The sequence below is a fragment of the Hoplias malabaricus genome, chromosome 7 (assembly GCF_029633855.1).
Source record: "Hoplias malabaricus isolate fHopMal1 chromosome 7, fHopMal1.hap1, whole genome shotgun sequence".
Lineage (NCBI taxonomy): Eukaryota > Metazoa > Chordata > Actinopteri > Characiformes > Erythrinidae > Hoplias > Hoplias malabaricus.
In genome coordinates, this window is record NC_089806.1 from 19,818,024 (window position 1) to 19,845,110 (window position 27,087).

Here is a 27,087-nt window from a genome sequence, read left to right on the forward strand (position 1 = left end):
TACATTGGTTTAAGAAGTACTGTTAATTTAATTTAGCGTGTTTTGGAACTCCGTCCTCGTGACGTTGCACTGGCAGTGGGCGTGGCCAGTGAGGGGGCGTGTACAGCCTCTTCTCTCCTCACCGCGCTGTGAGGAGAGTGAAGGGTTAAACAGCGTGTCTCTCTCGGCATCTTCCTCATGACGGAGAGGAGCGCCTCTCTCTGACAAACCAAAATTCGGTGCCACACTCATCCTGTCTATTCCTGCATTCTCTCTTTCTTCATCCACCGCCGCAGACCCGGGGCGGGAGAGCTCCACCTGATCGGAGAAAACACCTCCCCCACGGAATGGACGCGCTTAAATCCGCCGGCAGAGCTATCATCAAGAGTCCCGGAGTTCCGCGGCACACCTGGGGAACCTCCAAACACGAGAGTGAGTAACGGCTACATTAAGACCAGCTTTAACTGAGCTAATATGTAGTCCATCATATTTAACATAAATGTTTGTTTGTGGAGCTCTGGAACAATATTTATTTGAAATCTTTATATGTCTGGTCTGTTTACAGAGTTAAGCACGTCCAACTTATAACTCATATAAAAATACAAATGTTCATTTCACACGCTGCTAACCATTAGCAAGATGCAAAAATGTCCTTTTTTTGAGTTATGCCAACTTTTAACATTAAATACTACATTAGTTAGAGTGTTTCTTAGAGGTTGAGGTGTAAACTAAATTATTCAGTGATCTGTTTGTGGTAGTCTTCGAGAAATAACAATGATTCACTAATTTGTTTACAATGCTGGTTATAATTAGTAAAATGATTAATTATATTAATTCTAGTTACTGAAGGGCAGCATGAAGGTGTTATAGGTAATGTTGCTGCCACACAACTCCAGATTCTTGATTCTAATGGTCCTGGGTTTGATCCTTGACTTTGGTCACTGCCTTTTTTGAGTTCTCATGGGTTTGTGTGCGAAGCTTTCCTCCCACAGCCCAAATACATGTCTCTCACACATGTTTAAGTGACTGAGTATGCAACACACCCTGTACATCATAGGGCTTATGCCCAGATTAGGCTCTGGACCCACCATGACTCTGATCAGAATGAATGTTGAATGTTACTTGGTATCCAGAGCAAACTGTGGACATACAGATGACTTCTGAGTTTTGTATGGGCTATGTGATGTTGAGAATGATAAAGTAATGAAAAAATGTTATTTTGTTTTCAATTGGCTAATTTTTCCCTCAGATTTAATGCTTCATGTAGCTCCCCATCATGAAAGTTCAAACATGGTCTCTGGCATCAGACAGCACGTTCAGGTGTTAACTTTGGTGAGAGATTAGACTTTTCATGAGTGGTTACTGTCACCAACACTCTGGCCAATACAGATTTGACATGTTTCTCTAGAATGCAACATGTCACTATATATAATATATAAGGAATAAATAGTATATATTTAGTATATACATTTTTCCTGTGCGGTAATTGGAATTAAAAAAAAAACAAGTAAATAAATAAATTCAGTACTCTGTCTTCTATTAATTAATCTCTATTCAGCTGTTCGATCCTCAGTGAAACAGTGGTGAATGCCAAATTTGTAGAAAGAAGAAAGTGTATTGAACTAGAACCTGGAAAATGTGTTTAAAAATTACAATTAGAGCTTCAGAAAAGTGTATAATTGAGACAGTAACACATCATTTAGTTTGGTGGTTTTCAAACAGTTTCTTCAGCACATATCCACCCACAGTTGATGAGAATTTTTGTGCCATACATATTTTGGCTTCCAGCCTCCACTGGAATTTATTTTTAAATTCATGCAAAACTGCAATGTCTTACTGAACAGACCAAATAAATTCACAAGTCACAAATCACCTTTACAGTGGGATTATTACAAGTGACAGGCAATATGTATCTCATCCATCTGCCTTGCAGTGCCCCTCCAAAAGCTCCACAGCCCCATAGGCCCCCACTTTGGGAATCACTAAAATCTTTTTATATTCTGTTATTTTCCCACTATTTGATACATGATAACATCATTTCTGACCACTTTGGGCATTTTGACATATTTTGTTACATATTTGATGGTGGTTCGTTTTACTGAGGTATTATATATGGGCTTAATTTTGGGTTTTTTTGGGGGTATTTTCTTTACATTTTGGGTATTATTTTTACATCAACACACTTCACTATGATAATTATATGGTACAAATTTTTGCGATTTCTTATGTGTGCAAGTTAATAATTTCATGAGTTTGAAGCCTAGGATCAGTGTGATGTGTTTCTTGTTTGTGGGGGTTATTTTTTGTTTGTTTTTTGGTGCATGTTTTTTCAACTTGAATTGCTCATTAATGCCCTGTTAAAATTTGATGTTGATTAGATTCGATGGTTTGACACATGGGAGCCTTCTGATTATTGTGATAGGCTTGTTATGTCTGTAAGTTAAACTTTTCCTGAGGTATAAAGGCAAGCTGGGAGTGGCAGTTGGAGAGATCTATATAAGGTAATAGAATAAGATTTAATTGTAAGTTATTTTGGATCATTCTTTTGTTCAGTTCACAGCCTAAACAGAAGCTGCTGTTTTCAAATTATGCAAACAAACAAACAAATAAAAACATGGATATGCAGAGATTTGTTACTACAGCAACAATATACAACTACAATATCTAAACAACAGTAAATTTTATGCCTTATACATTATATGAGATAAATCACAAACCTTTGTCCTAAGGCCATCCATTGCCTGATGGCTGGTGTAAGAGTGTGTGTGTGTGGTGCTGTCAGCTGTGGGGTAAAGGGGGAAGAGATTGAAGTCGGCTTCTTTATGAAAGCGCCTGTGTCACATGCGGATTGACAGGCAGTGAGGAGTTTGTGGCAGACTGTAGCCTGCGGTCCAACATTCTGTCACTCTGATGTGTGAACTCTCAGCTATGAGAGCCGTTCTTGGGGGGGGCATCCCAGATTCACACTCGCACACATCACAGAAACCGAACTGCAAATTGTGCAGTTAAATGCTCTGCACAACACCCGTCTGAGTGACACTTTAGAAAATTAGCCAAATGAATTATTAAATTCAAGTGTGTGTGTGTGACAGTGTAATTTGGATATGTTCGCATTGGATTAAATTTTAATGATTTCCCAATGTCTGCCTGTCTCTACATTATGATTCTGAAGCAGAGCTAACAGCTCGGGTCAAACTGTCTGGGTTTAATTGCTGCGGGTTAGCGGTTACAGAGCTGGACTGGTAGCTTCTTAATTGCTCATTAGCCTGCTGCCATTCTTTTTCATTACTTGCTCAGCAGTTACGCTCACTTTTTAATTCATGTTTATTGCACTGTATAGACTTCAATAGCCTGGACAGACAAATCAGGACACTCATTATTATTAAAACACCATAAAATCCTGAAAAACATTTTAGAAGCGTAGCAGTATAGTGTCTTATACTGTAACATTTAAATACATCTTTTGTAAATAATTTCAGAAGTATTGGCTATTGCTACATCACCCATGTGAACTGTTCTATTCTTTCACAGCTCCATGCTGTGGGCTTTATGTCCATTTAACCAGCCCATTGCATTGAACATGATACATGGCTCCAGTGTCTCCCATTCTGCGTAAAGCAGCTAAAGCCCTCATTAAGTATAAGGGGGGTTAAAATCTTTGGAAATGCTACACTTTCTTTCCAGTGTGCTCTGCCACCTTCTTTTGTTTCAACAGATGGTGGTTGGCAGAACATCCAGGAATGTTGTGCACCTGTAAACTCTCCCTGCTAGCTAGCTGCCATAGACCTGCAGCCTCAGTCCTGTAATAATGTATACAGCGGAAGCAGCTGATTGCAGTCACTATACGGCAGCTATCCTAAAATATAACAATAACGAAAGGCAGTTGCTTATTTGCATCATCCCTGAATTGTCAGTCTTGAAGGCAGGGTGATCAAACGCAGCTCGTCCACGTCAGTCTGGAGAGCTGTAAATGATTAGAAGTCAGCTCACAGCAGAAACCCCATGGATGCTCTGGGAATAGTGTGCAAACCTGAATTTAAGAGCTAAATAATATTGCATCTATTTGCATAGAAGCAATGAATATTCATGGTGAGCTGCCTCTCCAGCCATGGCTTTGATGCAGAACTGAAGCTGTAATTTCCCTCCTGTGGATAAATATGCACAGCTAGTGGTTATCTGTTCTCCCTCCTCTCAAATGTGTGAATACAAAGCAGTGTCCGAGTCCAATGCCGTGTTTCCATATTTGGAGCCAGGAGTGAATGTGAAAGCTAAGCACATCCTGGTGGGACTCCTGGTGGCCATCATCTGTCGAGGTCATCGAGTTGGCATGAGCAGGAAAGCTGGGGCGTGTGCCCACAGAGAGACACTTCTGTCCCATCTGATTGTGTCATGGAAATGCAAGTGACTGTTCCAAAGGTCAGTATGATTGCCATGAGCTGTAGGACACCCCCCCATCCCCACCCCCTGCCCCAACCCATTTTCTACAGCTCTGATTTTGCTGAGGCTATTTTTTCTTGATATGTGGCACCATGTGCGTTGCTTGGTGAGGAGAAGACAGTTGGTTTTACATACACTCTGATTAAAAGTAGACGCATCTACTAATGACTGACTACTTCTAAGTCATTCTAACATGGGCGTTTGCGTGTGTATGTTTGTGTGAGAGAGAGACATGCTGCTGCAATATAATCATACACCAGGTCATTTATGTCTTCTGCTGTTATGCTGCTTGGCATTCAGTATAATGGCAGTGTAAGTGTTCTTGTTATTCTCACTCTCCACTGATGCACACAGAAAGCTGCATTACATCCATACCTGTGACAGCTAAACCTCGCAGAGAACTCCCACTATCACTTATTCAGCACTCCTACGTTCTGCTTTAGGCTAAGGCTTGCGGCAATTTCAATGCGTATCTGAGTAAAGAAAACAATGTGGAGTGCAGGATGTACTGCTGCTGGTATGTGTGGGAGTCGCTCAGGTGTCCACTTAAAAGCTTCTAAAGGACGAGATGCTGATGACAGAACTGTCCTCTGTGGCACTCTTCCAATTAACAAGAGAAGATAAGACACTCTCTCTCTCTCTCTCTCTCTCTCTCTCTCTCTCTCTCTCTCTTGCTCGCTCGCTCATACTGCACCATATAGGGGCACACACAAACCTATGTTGGAGTTTACTGCAGAATCCGTATAGACTACCACTGCTATGCAATTTAAAAACACCCTGGAGTTTTCTACTGATTTGTGATCCCTTGTTTATATTAGGGTGCACAGAAATAAAATTAAGCTGTTTTGGCTACACATCTTTGCTTCTTTGTCACTGCAGAGTATTTGAACGTGACATCAGCCCAGCTGACCCAGAGGCATGAGGGAGAGAGGGACTGAAATAGTCAGAAACCCTCTGTCCCGCTTAATTATCCACTGAAGGAGCGTGAGATAGTGAGAGCTGGGGACAAACAGATAGAGAGAGATACAGGGAGAGAGGGACATAGAGAACAGAAGACCAGAGAGACCCACAAATAGAGAAGGCACTACTGAGGTGGAGTACAAGTGTGTTTCAGTAAGAGTGAAATAGAAGATTGAAAAGGAAAGGTCAGACTGAGAGAAGAGCAAATAGATGCACAGTGAGAAGCAAACAGTGAGAGGACACACTGAGATTGAGGTGTGATACACAGAAGGAGAGATTGAGATTCAGAGAGAGAAGGAAAGTGTCATACAAAGAAGGTAAGTGTGAAGTCGGGAGAGAGAGGCAGTGAGAAAAGTGAAATTGAGTCTAAGGGACGGCGTGGTTCAGAGGGAGAGAGGATACAGAGAGGTAAGGAAAGAGAAAAAGCACGATTGAGAGAGGGATAAAGACAGGGAAATGAGTGATTGAGAAAAATGAAATGTCAAGAAAGAGCAGGGAGAAGCAGAGATTTTGAGGATAAAGACAGTGAGAGGTAGAAATGAAGGAGACACTGAGAGACAGTGAGATTTAGTTAGAGAAATAGAGCCAGAGAGGGATTGAGTAATGAAAAGAATGAAGGAAGAAGAAGAGACAGTGTTGGTGAGTGAAAAGGAGGGAGGGAGACAGAGATTGACTTGTATGTGACAGAAGTAGACAGACTGTTGTGCAGGCTGCCACTGAGGCAGCCGTTAAGTTGACAGTAATCACACTAATCATGACTGAGTCACTTGTGTTCTCATCTGCATAGAGGGACTATGATCTTGCGCTCTCTCTCTCACTGTCTCACTCTCTTCAGTTTCACTTTGTGTCTCACACTCTTCAGTCAACCCTGATATTATTCATTTCAGTTCAGGGTCGCGGTGGGTCCGGTGTCCACCCAGAATCACTGGGCACAAGGCAGGAACACACCCCGGAGGGGGGGTGCCAGTGCCTCACAGGGTGACATTCACTCACATCTAGGGACACTTTTTTGTTTGCATTCACTGATACACTTCTGTAACTGAGGTGGTGTAAAGTATAAAGTGCCCATATAACCTACAACTGATTTTTCTTTACAGAGTTTTATGTAGTCATTTCAAAACATCCTTTGTGTGTTTGTGTGTGCACAGATTGCAACCCTAAGTTGAGTGACCGGCAGCATGTTCTGTCTGTAAAAACAAAAACAGAACGGAAGGAAGAGAAATTTTCCGTTATTCACTGCCCTTTGTGACAATATTTTTGGCTCCTAGAGGCAAAAGCTATTCTGTTCAGAACATTCCTCCAAAACAAGTCAATATTTCTGTCCTTTAGTATTAGTTGAACAGGGGTATTCTCTCTTTCTCGGTTTTTCTCTCTCTCACCTCTGTTCGTTATCCTGTAATAGATTTTTCTTTATTTCCTTCTTGTTTTCTCCTACTTTTCTGCATAGTTCAGTACTGATAGCATAACAATAGCAGCAATATCAACAGAAATAACAACCATAAACAGTTTTAGTAACAGAAATAATGAATCTTACTTTCTTCCTTGTTCTCTCTCTCTCTCTCTCTCTCTCTCTCTCACACACACACACACTCACATTCTCTCTTTTGATCTCTCTGAGCTTTAATTCTGTTCAGTTCAATCAAAAGATGCACCCCCCTGCTTTATTTTTTGGGGAGCACATAATATTTCTAAACAGTTCTACAGCTGTGATTCTAACAACAAAAACAACAGTAATTATAAACACAATTGTAGTAATAATCATTTTTCACTCTTCAGTCTTCCTCTATTTTATCCCCTAATGTCTGAGTATGCGGGGACTCCCTGCAGCTTATCCCCCACAGGTAGTGAATAATAGAAGGGGATAGTGTTGTAGAGATTGAAGACAATGAAAGAAGGATGGGAGCATCTAAGAGACAGACAGACAATAACACACGCACATCTCTCTGGCTGAGCTCCATTTAAGAGAAAACAACCTAAGCTGAAGAGAGAGGAGATGAAATTGGTCCTGGGACAGTGTGCTGGGGATGAGTCTCTATGCTGATATCTACATTAAATAACATTTAGCAGTAGCCTCTTTACTGCAGCAGCACAAGCATCAAACCCTCTGTTTTTAAGGTTAATGGTAACTGAAAATATGTTTAATATTTAATAAACCTTTGATCAAACCTGGCCAGCTTTGTCGGAGCCAGACAGCTGCTGCACTCCCCTGTGAGCTTTGATTTAACTCTTTATTTATTTAACCTTCCGTTTGATGCCTCCTTTTGGGGCACTGTTGTAATTGCACCAGTCTGATTTTGTATTGATTTGTGTGTCTGGGAGAAGAATGTGTCAGGGGGAAAGTGCTTCACGAGTTTATTAAGCCTCACCACTTATGTGGAGATGACCTTTAGTTGGCTCAGTGAACAGAGAAAGCATCTATCTAGCTCAGTCTACATTCTGGTAGTCAATAACCTGATGGCTCTTCAACAAATCAAATTTCCATGGCTTTCCTTTTACCCCAAATGTAGGGAGTTAATGAATGTTTTGGTGTATGATTCTTTAGACTTGAACTAAAGCAACACAGTTATGGACAATAGTTAGTATTGTGCATGTGGATATGCTTTCCCTAAATCTGAACACCGGTCATCACAGTGATAATCTCTAATCATTTCACACACACATGCTTTTGAAATAGATTATGCTCCAGACTTGAAAAAAATCTCCAGGTGTTTCTGCCTATCCCCCTAAAGCTAGAAGCCAAATCAAAGCACTGGGTCTGACAGGACAAATATCTCTCAAAAAGACATTACTGCAAAAAGCAAATGGTTGAAAGGGAAAAGCCCAGACCTCAACAATGTTAAATTGATTTGTTTTAATAAATCAAAGTGCAACAAGGTATGAATAATAATTCTCTCTGTTTGCCTTACGTCAAAATGGTCTCTCTTACACAATAAGCATGTAAACACATCAGGGCACATTCTGTGACTGCCTTTCACTCCCAGCACACAGATCTATCAGGACCAGGGGCAATCTGAGTGAGTCAAGTTAATTATGGAATTTTTGAATGAAAAATTCAGACTTCAGAGCGGCTTTGTTCAAAGGAAGAGAGATCTGCAACGTCCAACCTCTCTTCATGTCCTGGACAGCTGTCAGGAAAATATGATGCCAGCCCCTCTACCGCCTCCCCCCCCTTTTTTTTTTTTTTTTAAAATCCCCTCATGTTGATTTCTATCCAGGCCTCTGACTCTCACTTTTGAAGACCCTTCTCTCTTTGAAGCTGCACCCCTATAGCTCCACAAGCCTTTACCCCTTCACTTTCCTCTCCTTCTTCAGTTTAAGCACTGGGTTCTGCTCTGTGAGGAAAGCTGTGTACCTCTTCCTGATTTCTCTTCCTTTTCTCTGTCTTTTTTTTTTACTCTCCCAAACTGCCAAACTCTCTATTTTTATCAAGAGAAGCTTTTATCATACTCCGGGAAAAGAGTAAAGGTTCTGTCATCATAGCCTCCGTGCCGAGAGAGAAGCAGCATGACAAAAAAAAAAAAGGAAGCAGAAAACGAAAACGTGACTGACATTCCCTGCCTCTCTCATAATGAGGGTGTTTTTAAGCACATTCATATTTCATCACAAATTACATAAATGCATGAACACTGAATTGCCTGAATAATTAATGAACAGTGTGTTTATGATTCCAATAAACTGGGGCATATCAAGCCAGCTGTCATGTGTGAGATTTTGTGGAAGGTATTTTTTATTTATATATATTTTTTTTATTTTTTTTTGCTGAAGCACTCTGAGGAGTGTGTCTTTTTTTTTTTTTTTGGAAGTGCATTTGTTGATCTTTTCCTGCTTTATCCTTTTCTGTTTTGTAGATCTTTCTTGATAAGACTATGCCTTTTTTAAATGAACACATTGCTGTGGATCCCCGCTGTAATCGCTCAACACAAATCTCAAGTCCCACAGCTTCTTTATTTGGCAGATGTTAACATCTGCCCAGACTCTACAGGTGATGACTTCTGTTGCATATACATTGCAATAGCTCAAGAGGTAGCTTCTGTAGTTCTTGATTTTAATGCAGTAATGAAACAAGGCTTTATTTCAAGTGGTTTAGCCATTTTCTGTTGAATCATTCATCATGAAATGTAAAGGACAGAACAGTTTTCATTTATTTATTCAGTAACCTTCAGGTCTGGAGCCTTTCCAAATGCAGGGCTTCACAAAACGTCACAGTCAGGACCAGCACAGAGCTGGTATTATTTGGGTGGATCATTCTCAGCACTGCAGTGATGTGATGGCAGTGTGTTTGTGTGTGTTATACTGGTGCAAGTGGATCAAACACAGCAGTGCTGCTGAAGTTTTAAAAACCCTCAGTGTCAATGCTGGACTAAGAATAGTCTACCAACCAAAAATATCCAGCCAGCGACTGGTGACCACTTATGAAGGACCAGAGAACAACCAACACAAACTGTGCAGCAACAGATGAGCTACTGTCTCTGACTTTACATCTACATGGTTTTCTCAATTTCAATGTTTTTAATGCACACATTAAGCTTGTGTAATCTCAATAAAAAACATAGACCAATAGATTGGGATGTTCTGGGGCAGGACTGGGTCTAATATCACCATGCCCAGTGTTAGAGTGGAGTTTTAAAAGCCCACATCATGGACAGGGGAACTGTTATCTGTAGCGTTGGAGCTCTATTCCAAAACGGATCAGAGCTGTGTTTGTAATCCAGAAGTAATCAACCAACATCAGTACCCATCTTCACTTTACATTTGTGGCTGAATGCAGTCAAGTCTACGCCACAGAGTTCTAACTAGTGAGTGAAAGAATTAGGATGTGTGGGTGTCTAGAACTTACTCTTGAAAAGATTCATTCAGTGCCTAGTGTGTAAACCTAAACAGACACAGGCCAGACAGTTTCAGGTGAATATCAGATACATTCTACTTGTGTTAGATCTGTTACTGGAGTGAATGATAAAGTATATATCTCTTCTACATGTTAATGAATTTGAGTGTGAAAAGGTAGTGGAGGTTTTTCATATGCTGCTGATTAGATATTTTGCTTGATTCCCTGGTTTCTGCAACTAGCGGTGGTTATGTAGCCCCTAAGGTCGAGCTCCGTATGAGCGAATAAACAGCACTGAAAATGCCCCAGTTTCCTAAAGGAAGTGAGATTTTTAAACATTAACAGACTGGCATGAAGAGGCTGATCATGGATTTGTTGAAACATCTCATGAGACCTTATGAGCTTGACTGCATTCGGCACTGGAGCTGCTGAGTTGGTGTGCATGGGGTGTATGAGGATTTCTGTGTTAAGCTTTCTGAGGGGGATGGAGCCCTCACACTTTCTCACCTCAGTGTTTTCCCAGCTTAGACCTTTTAACCCGAGCCATTAGTGAAAGTGTATAATGTGTGGGGGACCCAGTGTGAAACCACCCACAAACCCACCAATCAGCAAAAGCAACATTAGAGCTGAACCCCCATGGGAGGCCTCTGATGCAGCACACACCAGCTGAGCCCATCCATGCTGCTGATCTGTGCTGCTGATAGGTGATGTGGAAGCAGTACAGTGAGGTGTGTAGATGGTTGATAGTTAACTGGGGTGTTGTTAATTTCTGATTTTTACAAATGTTCCCTGTCAGAACATAACCTAATATTTTTTAAAATAATTTAAATGCAAAGGAAAAATTATTCTTATGTTCTATTTGAAATTAGGCTGAAGATGATTTATTGAAAACATTTTTTATAACCAATTCTAATGGTCTGATGATCATGAAATTTTCAAAATATGTAAAATAAATAAATAAAAATAAAAAAATTCTAAAGCAGAGAATTTGTGTTCTGTCCTAAAGAACATAAAATAATATACTGTAATTTTAATTGAAAAAGAAACGCAGCTCATTAGAAAGTGTTGGGACACTTTCATAAAATGGAATACATTTGTAAATGTTCATGAAAATTAAACTTACAACCAAAAGGACGGTGGCTTAGTGGTTGGCACAATCGCCTCCCAGCGCTGGGATCTTGGGTTCAAGTGGGTTTCCTCCGGGGGCTCCGGTTTCCTCCCACAGTCCAAAAACATGGAGGGTAGGTGAATTGGCTTCTGTCTAATAACTGTCCTGCTGTGTGAGTGAATGAGTGTGTTTGTGAATGAAAGTCTGTATGTGTGAGTGAATGTGTGTGTGCCCAGATATGGATTGGCGCTCTGTCCTGGGTGAAATCCTAGTGCCCGATGCAGTCCTCCAGGTGGACGGTCGTTCCTGGTCGAGAGTACACTGTGCGAGTTTGGCTGCCTCTTCTCGCCAGTGTGTGTGGATTGAATTGTAAAGTGTCCTTGGGTATCTAGAAAGGCGCTATATAAGTGTAACGGTAGATAGATAGACAGAAAAGGACAAATAAAATGTTTTCTTTGTTTTCAATGATAAATTTACTTGTATTTGTTAAATATAAACAATTAAAATAAATTGCCTGCAGCACACCCAAAAAATAAGCTATGACAGGCATTTTTACCACTGGATCACATCATGTTTTCATTTAACTACACTTTTAAAACTTCTTTGGGAATGGAATTCACTAATTGTTGCAGTTTTGCAAGTGGAATCTTTGCCCATTCAAGCTGTAAACAAGACTTAAGCTTAGGGATATCCCCATTTTTCATACAGTCTCAAAATAGTATTGTGACATACAGTATTAACATGGATGATGGAGTGGGGGGTGCACTGTTGGGCTGCACTATGCCTTATACTACAGCAGATTTCACAGTTCAGATTTAACCCAAACTAAAATCACAACTGGTGTGTGTGCTGCTGGGCCCACCCATTTTCAGACTATGACATCAGCAGTTGGTGAGCTCCCACAGTGCCTCCTTTTTGTTGCTCTCTTAAATGCACATGAATGAAATTCTTAACTGTTCTTAAAGCCCCTGAGAACTCATTTTGAAATTTAGATTTTTTTTGTATAATTCTAAACATGGGTGTTATGTGAAACGTTTAGCAAAGTTTAAATAAAAAACACAATTATGATAAATCTCTCCTCAAAAATACACTCCCCAGAGCTCTCTGAGAATGCTGTGGGCATGGTCCAAAATACTAATGACCGTGCATGACACCAGAGAACAGAGTGTTGTTTACAATACGATAATAACACACAACCTCGAAGCAGAGCAGTTGCAGGGTTTTTTTTTCTGGGTTTTTACTCTGATTTAAATAATTGGGCTCATGGTTGGCTGGTAGGTTTCCTGCTTCTCCCGCAGATTTAAAAGTCACACTTAATACACACCTGGCTCATTGTTAGCTGATCTTACTGTTTTAGTAGCCAGCAGGGTGGCATGCTGTGAGTCTATGTGCTTTTAAATACTCAATGGCCATTCAGCTAACACTAAGTTGTTCAAATGGCTCTTAAGCTTTAGCTCAGCAATCTCTTTGACTTCCCTTTTGGCTATGGTAGCCTTGTGATTGGTTAGGGTAATACTGACATAAGCATTATCCACTTTTAGGACTGCCCATTCTACATTGAGAGGTTTATTATATTTCTGTTTTGTTTTTGATTTAAACTTTGCAGCATATTTCACATAACACCTACATTTAGAGTTATTAAAAACTACATTTCAAAATATGTTCTCAGGGGCTTTAAAAACACAGCACATAAATTTGACACACCACACCCACGTCATAAATGCCGCCCTCATTTTGAGATACATTCCACATTTTTAAATACAGCAATATACTCTATTACCATTATGCTGCCCAGTGCTACTTGAGCTGCTCTACAGTCTGAAATAGACATGAATTTTCTGGGAAAAGACGTTATCTGATGCACCCCAATTCTATCACAAATTTGCCATCACAGACAATTTGTTGGTAACAATCTAGATCTTTATCTTTGGTATGTAGAATACTACACCAGTTTTTCCTAAAAACAAGCTGAAACATTGGACCACAGAACTCACTGTCTTTCTTTTGGTGTATCTGAGATGACTTTGGGCCCAGAGAATTTGCCATAATTTCTGTGCAAATATAAAATATGGTTTCAGGCTGCATTTCGTGATGAAGTGGTTGACTGTGTTAAGTTAAAATGATTTTTCCAAAGTATTCCTGAGCCCACCTGGCTATGTACATCACATTTAGCCTGAAGAATTCTCAAACAGTACAGACTAATGGCTCAATGCTCACAAACATACAGCAGCGGTTTCCACCCTTGGCCTTTACACACTGAGATATCCCGACTTCCTGAATATTTTCATAATGTTGTGAAGTGTAGTCTGGTGAAAGACCCCAATTCTTGTGCTGAGAAACATTGCCTTTGAACTGACTCACAGTTCTCACAATATTTAGCACAGAGTGATGAACAACAATCCGTCTTTTTGAGTAAGTCTTTGGTGGATGTTCTTTTTATACTCAGTCTAAACAAAACCCCCAAGTGAGCAAGTCAAAGGTGAAAGTGACAAGGAAGAACTTCCTCAAAGCTTGAAGAAGAAACCAAGAAATGGGGATGATCTGATAGTCACAAAGGGGATCCATTCCCAGAGATTCAATGAATCATATCAGTAGAAAATCAAAGACTAATGCATTGCACATTGGTCACAAATTTCTGAACATAATCACATGCAACTTGAAAATGCAGCTGTTGAGGCTGTAAAATTAAAAAATATAATTTTTATATGTATCACTGCTTTTTAGAGAGGCTGGGAACCAGCACAGAAATCCCAAACAACCCAGAAGCAGTAAAATCTTTGTTACAGAGGTTTGCTATATTGTAATATTTATGTAGTGAGTTCCCATGCCACAATGGAACATCACCCACCAATAGAATTATGATAACCTGCTATGCACAGTTTGCCACTCAAAGAAGGTTGTTGGATCACCTGTCAAGATGTAATGGCCTGCTACTATTTCCAAAGCAGGTATTGATTAGTCTCACACAGCAAGCCACACTGGGATAAACACTATAATGACACCCTCAAAGAATAATTGGGTTGATCGCCTATGCAGAGAAATGGATGCAACCACTGAGCCCTTACCAAGATCCTTAAAGGGATATTTCAACATTTTTCAATGTAATCACTAGCTACCTCATCTGTAGCATTTGGCTGATTGACCATGGACAATTTTTATTTTATTTTCTGTAGTTGGTATGTAATATTTCTTTATATTATCACCATCATCTTATTTTTTCTGCTGAATCAATTTTAGGTTCGCTGTTATTTCTTTATACGTTATGTGTCATTTTAATTCGTACATGGAAATGCATCAGTAGGTGCCCATGGTGCCCATAAACTGCCATATGCTTAACGATAGAATAGATTGCATTTAATAAAATAATCTCCCCCCAAAAATATAGTTGAGTGGATATCCTGCAATTGTGGACACTGCTAGTGAAAAATTGACATTAAATTCCATTTTATTTTACTTCTGAGGAAATACTTTTGTGTCCAGCTGAGAACTTTTAATTATTCTTTTTACCAAACTCTCCCAAACTTGCTTCCTCAGCAGCTTGCACCGTTGATAAGGCTGCACACGTCACTAAAGACCCCTATTAGCCATGTGTAAAGGTCATGTTCCAGGGTTTCATTGTCTATTTTAAAGGTCCCCCTTTTCTAGGAGGAGTCATATTAGATATCAGGAGGGTACAGCTTGTCTACTGCACTTCAGATAATTAGAGGTAGAGATATGGAGAGGCAGAAATAGATGAAGTAGGTGAGAACTCTTGACCTGTGTTGAAGGTTGGTGTGAGCATTGTTGGAATAAAATATAATTTCAGGGCTCAGACTTTCTGGTATTCATGAAATTCTGATTATGAGAGCACTAAAAGCTTTTCTTTCTTCCAGCTCTGCTATTCTACTAAATGTTCACTGCTGCAATGTGACCTGAACCACTTAATATAGGACTAGTTCTCCAAACAGAAAGTAAAAAGCCCTGCTTCATTTTTATAGAGACAGGAAAAGGACAAAAATACACTCTTAAAAATAAAGTTGCCAAGAAGTGTTCTTTGTTTTGTTATAGTTTCCACAAAGAAACTAAAACATTGTATGGGTTTATTATAGTTGTTTTCTTTTTCCTTTTTTATTAATCATATGTGTAAATGTGATTTAAGTAAAGTAACTTTACAAAGTTTAATAACACTATAAATGGCTATAAATAATTTTTATTTACAATTTATTTGTCTTATATCATCAATAATCCTTAATGTTCACCCTCTCTGAGTGTGTATCAGAGACACTCCTCAAGATAGTAAGCACTTTCTAAGACATGAACCAAAAATAGGATGCATTTGAAGAGTAACTCAGCCATTTACATGATCTGGGTGGTAAATGTTTGAAGGAGAATATTTTACGAGGAGAAAATAAATAAATAAAATCAGTGGCAGGAGTAGGATCCCAAAGGCTCATTTAAGTGGCAATTATAAATGCCGCTTTAGATATAAAGCTTTTTAGCCTTCATATGTTATCATGGTTATCATATGATCATATCAGGGTCTACAAAAAGCACAACACACCAGAAATTGTGTCATACCGTGGTCCTGTGGTGAGGGTTATTGCTGTCTGAATATGAGAGTTTCATCACTCCACCCATGCCCTGGGTAAACTACGCCAATGCGAAAGAGCTAAAGATAACCACACTCACAACTAATGACTCTTGAGGGACGTTTTGCCCTAAAGTTCACCCAGGATTTCATGGAATCTTGAAGCCAGCTTATTTTATTGATAATTCTATTCAACAGACGTCCCACTGTCTGATCCCCTCCGCCATCCTGAAGCTGTGATGATAAGCTAGTTTGTTATGGAGGCATTTATCTCAATTTCATGGTGATTATGCTCTGTAACAGAAATTACTGGGTCCAAGTTAAAATAGTTTTAAATAAAAATAATGGTACATGCTTGTTTGTGGTCAGTTGGACTGATTGTTTGTACAGTATGATAGTTGTTTTTGGTCAGTTAAAATGATGCAATGTGGAATGATATAAAGACTACCAAAGTATTTTGCTGTTCATGGCTCAGCTCCCATCATCAGCTGCATACACATTTGATCTCAGAAAATATTCATTAGTTACTATGCATGTATGAAAACTTATTGTATGTTATGTCAGTCATGTCTGTGAAGCTGCTCAGTGTGATTTAAAATCACTCTCGGTTGGCAAACCAAGCAGAAAGTCATTAACTCACTTGGGTTTTTGAAGAAAATCCCTGCATAGCCCTCAAGCAAGAGATGTTGTCTGTCCCCAGTCATAAGATAAGTCTCTCCTTTATGTCTCCTTCTGTTCATTAATTCCATTTGCGCAGTCATGCTTATGGCTGATAACCTTCGTCATAATTGCAGTCTTCTTGCAGATATGAGTGGGGTAAAAAAGTGAAAGGAATTAATTGGAATTGGAAATGAATAAGGGATTATTTTCAAAATAAATTCTGGTCTGAGCCAGCCTCTTTTTCCTTGGGCATAATATTTGAGTCTCAACATGAGATTGTGTTTAGATTCTGAAAAAGCTTTGCACACAGTTGTGTAGATATGGGGTCTAATTCAAAGAGATGGGATCTGATAGAGCAAGGGAGTCAAAGTTTGGATAAGAAAGGGTGAAATCCAATCTGTTCTCCTTCAGAAGCCATGGCTCCACCACTCTGACTGCTTTTCAGGGGTGCAGGCTTCTGTTGTGTTTGTCTAAGCTGCCATCATGCTTCACCAGGACCCCCACTGCCAAACAGAAAATGAGAAAAATGATTTGTTGGAGGAAAGATAAACCATGCATGCTTTCTGGGAGTTTTAAAATCCCATCACCATTTTAACCATTATTGGTTGGTTAATAGTTTGCATACTGCATAAGATAACAGTCCCTCTAGGCTAATAAATGTAGGCTTGTTATAATAGTATTTGCTATTTTTATTCTATCGATGTTGGCTAATGTCCTCAGAAGCAATATGTATGTGTCAGTGTCATGTTCTTCCATATCTGTATTTAAATGTATTCTTCCATTTGACCAATATAATACAACAGACTCCCCCACTGCGGAACTGTCAATTCTTTCATATAATTACATTTGTTGCTAGGCAACGGAGCATGGTCCCAGACACTTTGGTGGTCTTCTCTCTTTGGCTGTATTCTGTTGTCCCAAGCAGGTTGAGTAAAATGAAAGATTGTACATGGTATCTCAAGCTGCTTTTAGTTTTCAGGTTACTGTGAGATTTATGTGGTCTGACTGATGTATTGATTAGTCAATAATATCAGCTGATATTGAAGCCTATAGGCTTATCTGTATTGGCTGCATTCTGGCTAAAAGGTGTTGGTTAATTGTTTGTCTGGATTTTATGAAACCAAAAAAAGTTTTACCATTGCCTCACTCAAAGAACCTATTGTAGCATTTTTTTTAAGAGTGCATGTCATAATAATAATAATAATAATAATAATAAAAGCTATTTGTCTAAAAATAGTACTGATCAAAAACAAATTTATTTATAGAAATATTTTCTCAATCAGTATGAGTCTCAAATGATTCTTACAAGTGAGATTCCATTTCTCTTGGTAGGCCAGAATGCTTTGAGACATTCACCTAAGAGGCCACATCTTTAGAGTTAGGAAAGCTGTTTGCCCTGATCATGACTGAGCTTGAAGTACTTTCAGGGCTAAATGAAATCAGTTCTATTACTCCACCCCCTGCCCACCCTCCTCTATTCTATTATGGTTTCCTCATGTCCTATTTTCTGTCAAGGTAATGTCCTAGATTCTTCTCAAGACCCCCCTTTTTTTTTTGAGAATCTAAAAGCTAAGGGATAGATGAAGCCCTTAATTCAGCTGCGTTCAACAATGCAAACATTACCCTTATGGTGCACCCCATATGTGCTCTATTTTATCAGATTTCAGGCACTGAAATCTGAAATATATTTGTGAGCACTGAACCATATTGAGGCTCCTGGCAATGCAAATTCAGCCTTAGGCTATTCTACATGATTTGTAGGTTGCTAAGGGCAACTACCTTCTTTGTGAAAATCTAAATGTATGTTTTAATTACATTTTGTAGCATGTGTCTATGGTGAAAAATGAATGTTGGAACATTCTGTATTACTGTTCTGGGATTTTGTGTGCAAATGGGGCCATTCAGCATGTACAGTACATATGGCAGCTGCTGGTATCTGCAGCACTTGCCCAGTGTCACCTACCTTCAGGCATCTACAGTCCTAGTTATCCGTGTGGTTAGTGTGCTGTCAGTGGAGCACTAGCTGTAAGAAATTTTAACTGCTTCTCTATAGAATAAAGGGGCTAACCCTACAACTACTTGTAGTTTGTTTCCCTGAGGTTTCTCATTTTATGTTGCTTTATGTAGCATAATTAGCCAATATTAATTCTTGCAAAGCCATTTTATTTTACTACCGTGCCTTTAGGACCAATATATTGTTGCTGTCTGAACAAAAACATGGTATTCCATAATGGTTAATATAAACCTTTCTAATTTTGAATTTGAGTACAAAGAGTAGGATTGATTATTCAGGTCTTTTGGATCCTAACATCAGAGTGAAAGAACATAGCTAATATGTTTAAGTAGGTAATGGTGTTGGTACAGATTTAAGAATAAAAATTCACAAATGGCTCTTTTTTGCAGTTCTTGGTGCACTGAGAAGTGAAGGCCACATTGCGAAACATTAACCAAGTTCACATTCAGTATGAAAACAATGGGGAATAAACACAATATTTGCAATAAACTGTAAACTCAAATCTCTAAACAATGGACCATAGATTTTGTCTACAACAGTGGTTAGTGTTGTAGTTGTACTGTCTGGCAGCTGGTAACTTTGTTTTATGTTTCAGCAAATTTGATCACTCCATCACAAACAAGCACACACAATACAGAAATCAAATTATACAGTGTTCGGTGAACAGAATGATTCTGAACACCTAATGCCATCTACAGCAAATTCCTGTTGTCATAAACCTGCTCAAAACAGATTACTGTCCTTTACCCTCTGTCTTTTCTAGGGCCTCACCCTGTTGTCAGTAACTTAAGGAATGCTTCTGAAGCAAAGCTAATGCAGTTAGCTTTCAGGAGTAATCTGAGTAAGAGCCCCCAGCATCAACACTCGTCTGTTCAATAATTCATTTGCCAAGCCTGGTCTAGGTGTGATAGTGTCCTCTGAGTTTGGGGGACGTACCTTTGCTGGGGCACACTGTTTTCTTGGCTCAGCTTTTCCATGTGTCAGCACTTTGTTTCCAGATTCAGTCATGGCTGCTGGGATGTGTAATTGGCTTACATGGCCACCATGACTGTTGCTCAAAGGTATTCAGCTATTACTCTTATTCCTTCCAGGTAGGGATTAAAGATGAATCTCTCTCTCTCTCTCTGTTTACATTTTAGTTATTTATTTTATATTTTACCCCATATTTGGCTAGGTCTCTGCTAATCACATGCTACCAAGCTCGAAGGGACACGTGAAACCAACCACCACAAATTTTCAAACTGCTTGTAACAACACTGGACAGCCTAACATGCTTTGCTAATTTCCTAGATTGCTAATATAACATATAATAGGTGAAACTGAGGCCAGTTGAGCTCTCTTGGACTGGTCTCATAGGGATGGGAACCGAATCAGTGTTTAGATGGTTGTTCAATAGCTCAGAACCTGTAACCTGCCTGTAGATAAGTAAAAAGCAGTGGCAGATGCTGGTCTTTCAAGGAGGGGAAGCTCAATTTCGGCCTACATAATAAAATGTGTCAGTTTTATTATACGTAAATTCTACCCTCCGTTCTTTTCAAGAAAATGCTCTTTGACCCTGTCGTACCAACAAGGCGTCTTTTCCAGGGACTTGACTAGTGTCCTCTCAATGGCCAGCAGAGCTAGGCTGCTTAAACGGCCTTGGCCCATGTGAAGTGTGTCCGCCTGTGCTCCCACGGATCTTTACACCAAAGGATCGCTGATTCGCTCATTCCGCTGTCAGTCAAAAAGGGATTCAGCCTCAGACAGATTATCCAATCATCATGCAGAAGCTGAGCGTCCGGGCCAGCCGAGGCCAGCCCACTGCCCCATAGACCCCCAGAGACGCTGAGCGTCCGATGGGCGGGACAAAGGCCTGCATTTATCCAATGACTCGTCTCGTTTCGCTGCACTTCGCTGCTTCGCTATTGAACTCTGTGCTGTTTAAAGCACTGTGAAACTGCGGGAAAGCCGCGTCTTTACCAGTGATAAGAAGCTGATTCTGAACAAAAGTTGAGCGTGTTGTAGTGCATATTTATTAACTGACATGTACACACAACAGTATATATTTGATCACTTATTTTTTGACATTTTGGGGGAAGCTGAGCTTCCCTTGCAGTCTTAGAGCAATCACCACTGGTAAAAAGTAAGTTTTAACAGCATAACCATAACTTTCTTGCAAATTGCAGTGTTCATGCCTCAAGCCATTTATTAAAACAAACAAACCAACAAACAAAAAAACTGCATTCATCTCTATTAAAAGTGGTGTTTTTCCTGCTCATTAAATTCTTTTCTGGGGTGTGAATTATTCACCCCACTGATGAGTGATCCAAGGCCTGTCCTTGATGCTCTAAACAGCTGGTGTAGGCTGCAAGGGCCAGATGGCCAAGAACGCAGCTCCGTCAGAGCAACACGCTGCGTACTAACATGTTGGACCAAGCATCTTCTCACTGGCAGACACTGACAAGTAAGGAAGAATGCCATCTGTAATGTGTAATGCCTCAACAGCAAAAGCAGGGTCATTAGGTAGTCATGAGAAAAAGATGCCTCTTCTGTGAGATACTGATTAAATGATAAAAACAGATATAGATGGGTAACAGACTAATCCTGCAAAGTTGCAGGTCATTATTGTTAGTGTTTCAGGTTTTTTGGTATTGTTTTATTTAGTTATTTTAGTGTAATATGCTATATTTTTGTACAACCTAAGGTCTATATACACTGATCAAGCACTGGGTAAGGAACACCTACCTTGTATCTATGTAGCTCCATTGATCAAACAGCTGCGCTACTGATACATTAGTGTCACTGCGGTGCTGAGAATGATCCATTACCCAAATCATACCTGCTCTTTGGGGGTCCTTGACCATTTGAAGAGCAGGGTGAAATAGGGATAGGAAAGTATGCAGAGAAACAGATTTGCATTGTACTGTTGCTCTTATCGATATGCATTACACTCAGAATGAGCTTGCAATCCCACTCTGTGAATTCAAATAGCATAAAACAATAAAAGAATCCTCTATCAATAAAAAGAATTGTAGGACACAAAGATTAAGTTCTGCATGCTGAAATGTTTCACTGCACAAGGTGTTTTTATGATGCGCATGTGAACCGCCCGTCTATCAGTGGGTTTAAATGACAGATTATCAACTGTCAGAATGGGTAGCACACAAGATGCTTGGTTCGGTATGGATTGGTTGATACAAAACACTGTGCATCACTGAAAGTTTGCGGTCTTAGTAGACTTGGTAACCTTTGTAGTGTACCCCAGCACTGTTACCAAAATGAGGTCCCAGCTAGCAGATTTTAAGTGATGCAACACAGGTTTTTTGGTGGGTTTTTGGATGTAGAAAAGTCTAACCTTCTCTAAAATATTTGAAATGAAGCGAATGATGCTCAGTGTGAGTTGAGTGTGCATTTTTAACATGCAAAAGAATATACCTTGAATGTACATATGTACATATGTCAATTATAATGTTGTGATTTCACACAACACAGCTCACCACACACATTTCTTTATTGGGAGCAATGGGCAATGTCTTTATTTCTCCAGTAAGAATTCATTGCATGGCTCAGAATGATGCTTTTCTGTCCTACTTGCTTCTGTCCTGTGCCCAAATGGGACAGAGGCCTATTTAAAGATTTCTGTGTTCTGTGTGGCATACATTTCACAATCTCACAGAACATGGTAGCAAGCACCACTTCTTTAAAGCCACTCCAATTACTGCAGAGATTGGGCAAGCATGAAGAATTGTAATGATCAGATTCAGTTTGGAGCTTTTAAATGGACCATAACATTACATTTGAAGCTTTGTGACTTGGTTTATTTCATTATGAGCATTGATTTTGAGACACCAAGCAGTAATGGTCTTGGAATAGAAGCATTGATGTAATTTTTCTGGAGGAGTGGTACTTTCCTGGCAACTGAAATGCCTCTGCAATTTTTTTTGTTTGTTTCTTTCAGAGCTTCCAGAGAACTGGACAGACACCAAGGAGACCCTTCTGGAGGGGATGGTGTTTAATGTGAAGTACCTGGGCATGACACTGGTGGGCCAGCCTAAAGGAGAGGACATGGCAGCTGCTGCCATCAGGAGGATTGTCACTACGGTCAGTTGCCTTAATCACAGTGCACGGATGATGATGTTGATAATGACACTTTACTGGAAAGATACTTGTATATGCTAACACTGAGGCAGACAGCAGATTTTTCCATTGCACTGGCTCTCTGCAAGTTTAGCAGTACTTACAACATTGACTATATGTGGCTATATGGTAAGGTGAGCTGATAAAATGAATCATGAAAGTAGAAACAAGGAGGTTGTTTTTGTGTATATCCTTTGGATGAAGAGGTTGAATTTAGCTACTGAGATTCATTTCATCTGATATTGTGAAGTCTTGTTTCTAACTGCTAGCATCAGCAATAAGCATCTGAAAGCTTTTAAGTGTATGTTTATACTTGACAGCTCTTATTTATTTATTTATTTATTTATAATAAAATGAACCCTGGTCCGATTGCTCTGTTTGTGTGTTTTTTAGAGTATGAGTGAAGGGGCTGAAATTGTCAGGTCTATTTCAATCAGTTTCAAAATAAGCTCTGTTCATTTCAAATGTGAACACTATATTTGAACCAAATACATCAAATGAACCAAACACAGGATGTGAAGTCATGAGATGTGACAAAAACCTATTGTTATTGCTGTGAGAAAACATTCGTTCATTCTTTCATTCACTGTCTGTAACTGCTTAACCAGTTCAGGGTCATGGAGTGTCCGCAGTCTTCACAGAATCACTGGACACAAGGCAAGAACACACCCTGGATGGTGCCAATTCATCACAGGGCATCACACACACACACTTTCACTCACATATTCACACCGTTGGACAATTTTGAATGTCCAGTCCACCTACCAGCATGCGTTTTTGCGCTGTGGGAGGATTCTGGAGCACTCGGAGGAAACCCACGGGTTTGTTGAGCTGAAAACAGTGTATCTTCTTTATGTGTAGTGGAGGCATTTCTATTGCAAGCGTAAACCCACCCTAAACCAGGACTCTAATAGTATTTGTCATGTAATTACTTGATTTACTCCCTGTGATACTTTAGAGAAAAGCTAGTTTACTGACCTCAATCCCTGGAAACAGTGTTATTTTATATTAACTCTTTATAACAAGTCAATCCTATATAAATGTTACTTTTTTGTATTTTTCCTGATATGTATTTGTATACATGACATATCTTACATAGTGTGCCATTGTTCTGCTGAAAGTCAATTAAGTCACCAGAAAACACAGATTTGCCTGGCCTCATGAATCTCAGTGGGATGCTAAAAGCCTGAAAGATAATGTGTTGTTCAGATAGCCTGCCTCATTGTGTGGTTAGTCAATACACACACACACACACACGCACACCCTTTTAGAACTCCATTTTCTCGCACAGCATGTTAGCCACTACACTTTAGAGAAAAGCAAATCTCCAAAAGAGCCTAATAGCACAAGATGCACTTCTAAATTAAAGTCAGGACACAACCTGGCAACCTGGGATTACCAGTGTATTGATCTTCTTTAAAAAGAAAAGTGGGGGGAAAAAAAGAGAAGAAACCATCAGTTCTCTCCTCTCCCACTGAGGCGCAGCTGCCTGAATTGTATTATACAAGGGATAGTTGTTTGTTTCTGAAATCAAGTTTACCCCATGTTTACACACAAGGCTTATTTTCAGAGTAAGTTGAGATGACTGTAGAATATGCCACAGAAGCAGATTTGTTTCCTCCTTCCTTGTGTTGTCAGAGCCATAGATTAAAAGCTAATGACAGCTCTCATCTTGAGGTTTTTTTTTTTTGCTGCACATATTGACTACAGTCTCCTGGGCTCTCAGAGACCCTCCAGATATGGTTTCCCTCATTTCCTTGTTTCTATTTGACCTTGAAAATTTTTCCTTCTCTCTCTCTTGTGGTTTAATCTCTCTCTCCCGCTCTCACTTTCACTCGCACACACACACACACACACACTTGCTCTTGCTCTTGCTCTAGCTCTAGAGTTATATTGTGATATCTATGTGATATATTGAGAAATATGTTGGGAAATTTGATCAGTTGATATGGACAGTTATTGGTATCTCTAAAAATGGACAGTAATAAGGGGCATGTTTGTACTGTGATGATTACCTCTGTGGTGAGAGGAAAAAGAAAACTTCTGAGGTTTTAACTATTGCTTGATTTAGTAAGAGCTACCCAGGCTGAAGCTGTGAATTTTCACGCATTATGAACATCATCATTTTTACACAACTATATAGAATCTAACCAATTTTTGCATTGGGCAAGGTGCTAAATCTTTCTATGACGAGAACTAACAGAAATAATAGAACATTTAAATAACAGAAACCCGCAAAACCACATTGAATTTTGGGAGCCCCCACCCTTGACAATCAGTTATTAAAGGCAAAGTCTACAATTTTAGGCAACTGCTATTCTCTCTGCTTTGAATACTTTCAAAATCTCTCCTTCTTTTAAAGCCTATTTCATTGTTGATCTTACTACTGAAGGTTACAATTTAGTATAATAATTTTAACTTAACAAATCTTTGCTTCCATTGGGTTCTATTGCCAACATCACTGTATTTCTGTGACTTTGTCCCTCCTGAGCTGCATTGTGAGCCTCTATGGTTCTCTTTTATTTTCACTGTAGACATTAAATCATTACAGAGAAGATTTAATTGCGTTCAGCTTCAGTGGCTGTTGGCACTAGACAACATGAAAGAGAAGATTGGATGCGCCTTGAAATATTCACTTCTAAGTTTTTGTCATAGTATATGTACAATGTGCACTAACAGCACATCCACGTTTACATGTTTCTGTGCTAATGAGATGATGTGCTCTTATCTTGTAATTTTAACAGCTTTGTAGATCATGTTTGTGTTCGTTGCTCTGACAGGCTCGTGCCAGTGCAAAGAAGTTCCGGAAGGTGACGCTCACGGTCTCTCCCAAAGGCATCATCATCACAGATACAGAAACCAGTGACCTCATCGAGAATGTGTCCATTTACAGGTACTATACTGCAGTTATAGTGAATTTCAAATTCTGTGCATTCTTGTATTTAAAAATAAATAAATAAATTATTAAAAAATTAAAAATAGTCCAAATATTTCAGTTCCTGTGCTAATAGATGATGTATGTCTTGTGCAATTATTTAAGAGCCTAAGTAGCTCTTAAGTTAAGTAATTCTAAGTTTAATTTTTTATTATTATTACAATTTTTAAATTTTTTTATTATTATTATTTTTTTTATTGACTACTCTTACTGTTTCTTGAGTCATTATACATGTATACTGCTCTACTCGCCTCTGCTTATAGGACTGAGACACTTGACAGACCATTCGTTTCCCAGATTTATTTTTCAATTATAAACCTTAAGACTTAATATCCACTAACTACTTTGAATAAATATAATGATAACTGAAGATATGAATGAACCTCAGTGAAGCCAATGTGTTAGTTATGAAAAAGCTCAACATTTCAAAGTAAATCAATTAAAGAATCTCAAATTACTAATGAATCGTTTTCATGTAGTTCATGTTTGTGTCACATAAATTGACACTAATACCTTTTTTGGAATTTTGCAAGTGTGGCTTGTTTTCATGTAGTGGATCTAAGACTTGGAAATTTAAGATCATTTACAGCACTGAACACAAAAGTGATTGTGTAGAGAGTGTGTTGCATTGCCCTGTGGGCGGTGGATGATTGTTAATTCAGCATGCACAGAAGTTGTGGGTGGGTGGAGGGGGTGGGTGTTTGGGTGTATAGAGGGAGAGAGGGTCTCTGGCTGGCCTTGTGTTGACGTTCGCTTATCAGCCACAGCAGAGACACAGTCATCAGAATCATGAATACCTTTCATCCTCCCCCTTAGGAGAGACAGCCCTTCTGTTCTTTTTTTTCTTTCTTTGTCTCTGTCTATACCTCTTCCTCTCCCACTCTTTTGGTCTCTTGTATTCTTTTGCATGGTTTGGGCTCTCTCTCTCTCTCTCTCTCTCTCTCTCTCTCTTTCTTTCGCACTGTCCTGTTCCTGTCTCTTTCTTATATTTTGTTTTTTTGCTATCTCTTTCTGTCTCTCGCTCTCTCTAATATTATTTCTCTTTCTGTGTTTCAGTTGCTTTTTGCTTCTGTCCTTGTGACAGTCCCCCCACCTTTTTTTCTTTCTCTTTTCCCTTTAGCTCTTTCAGTCTCTCACACTATGTATTTACTCTCTCCTCTTTTTATCTCCTCCACTGTTTTTAAAGGATGAAGCTACCTTTATTATTGAATGCACTGCCATAGTTTGCCCGAACCTGAGTGTACATTTAGAATGGAATTCAGATCACTAAGTGGTTATTATAGATTTGTTTCATCATGTTATCAATAAAGGACATTTGTGACTTAAAGTCCTTTATTTATTTATTGCTTGCCCAAATTGGTAGACACAAACAAATATGAATCTTTAAAATGTTCACCTTTACCATATCATGCTTTTTTACATATCAAAATAATTGGGATGGTAACATGGTGAAATCATATTATTAAACTGGAGCAGATTAAGACTG

At 39.3% G+C, this 27,087-nt stretch overlaps 1 protein-coding gene across 3 annotated transcripts in view; it reads left to right on the plus strand.

Moving 5' to 3' along the window:
* Nucleotides 1-153: 153 nt before the first annotated feature.
* si:dkey-71h2.2 (low density lipoprotein receptor adapter protein 1) overlaps nucleotides 154-27,087 on the plus strand; it is a 71,634-nt gene continuing 44,700 nt past the window's right edge. For all 3 annotated transcript variants that reach the window (XM_066676667.1, XM_066676665.1, XM_066676666.1), the window contains exons 1-3: nucleotides 154-411; nucleotides 22,488-22,630; nucleotides 25,447-25,559. In XM_066676667.1, the coding sequence (XP_066532764.1) occupies nucleotides 327-411; nucleotides 22,488-22,630; nucleotides 25,447-25,559 (341 nt within the window). In that variant the 5' untranslated portion in view covers nucleotides 154-326. The remainder of the gene's footprint in view (nucleotides 412-22,487; nucleotides 22,631-25,446; nucleotides 25,560-27,087) is intronic.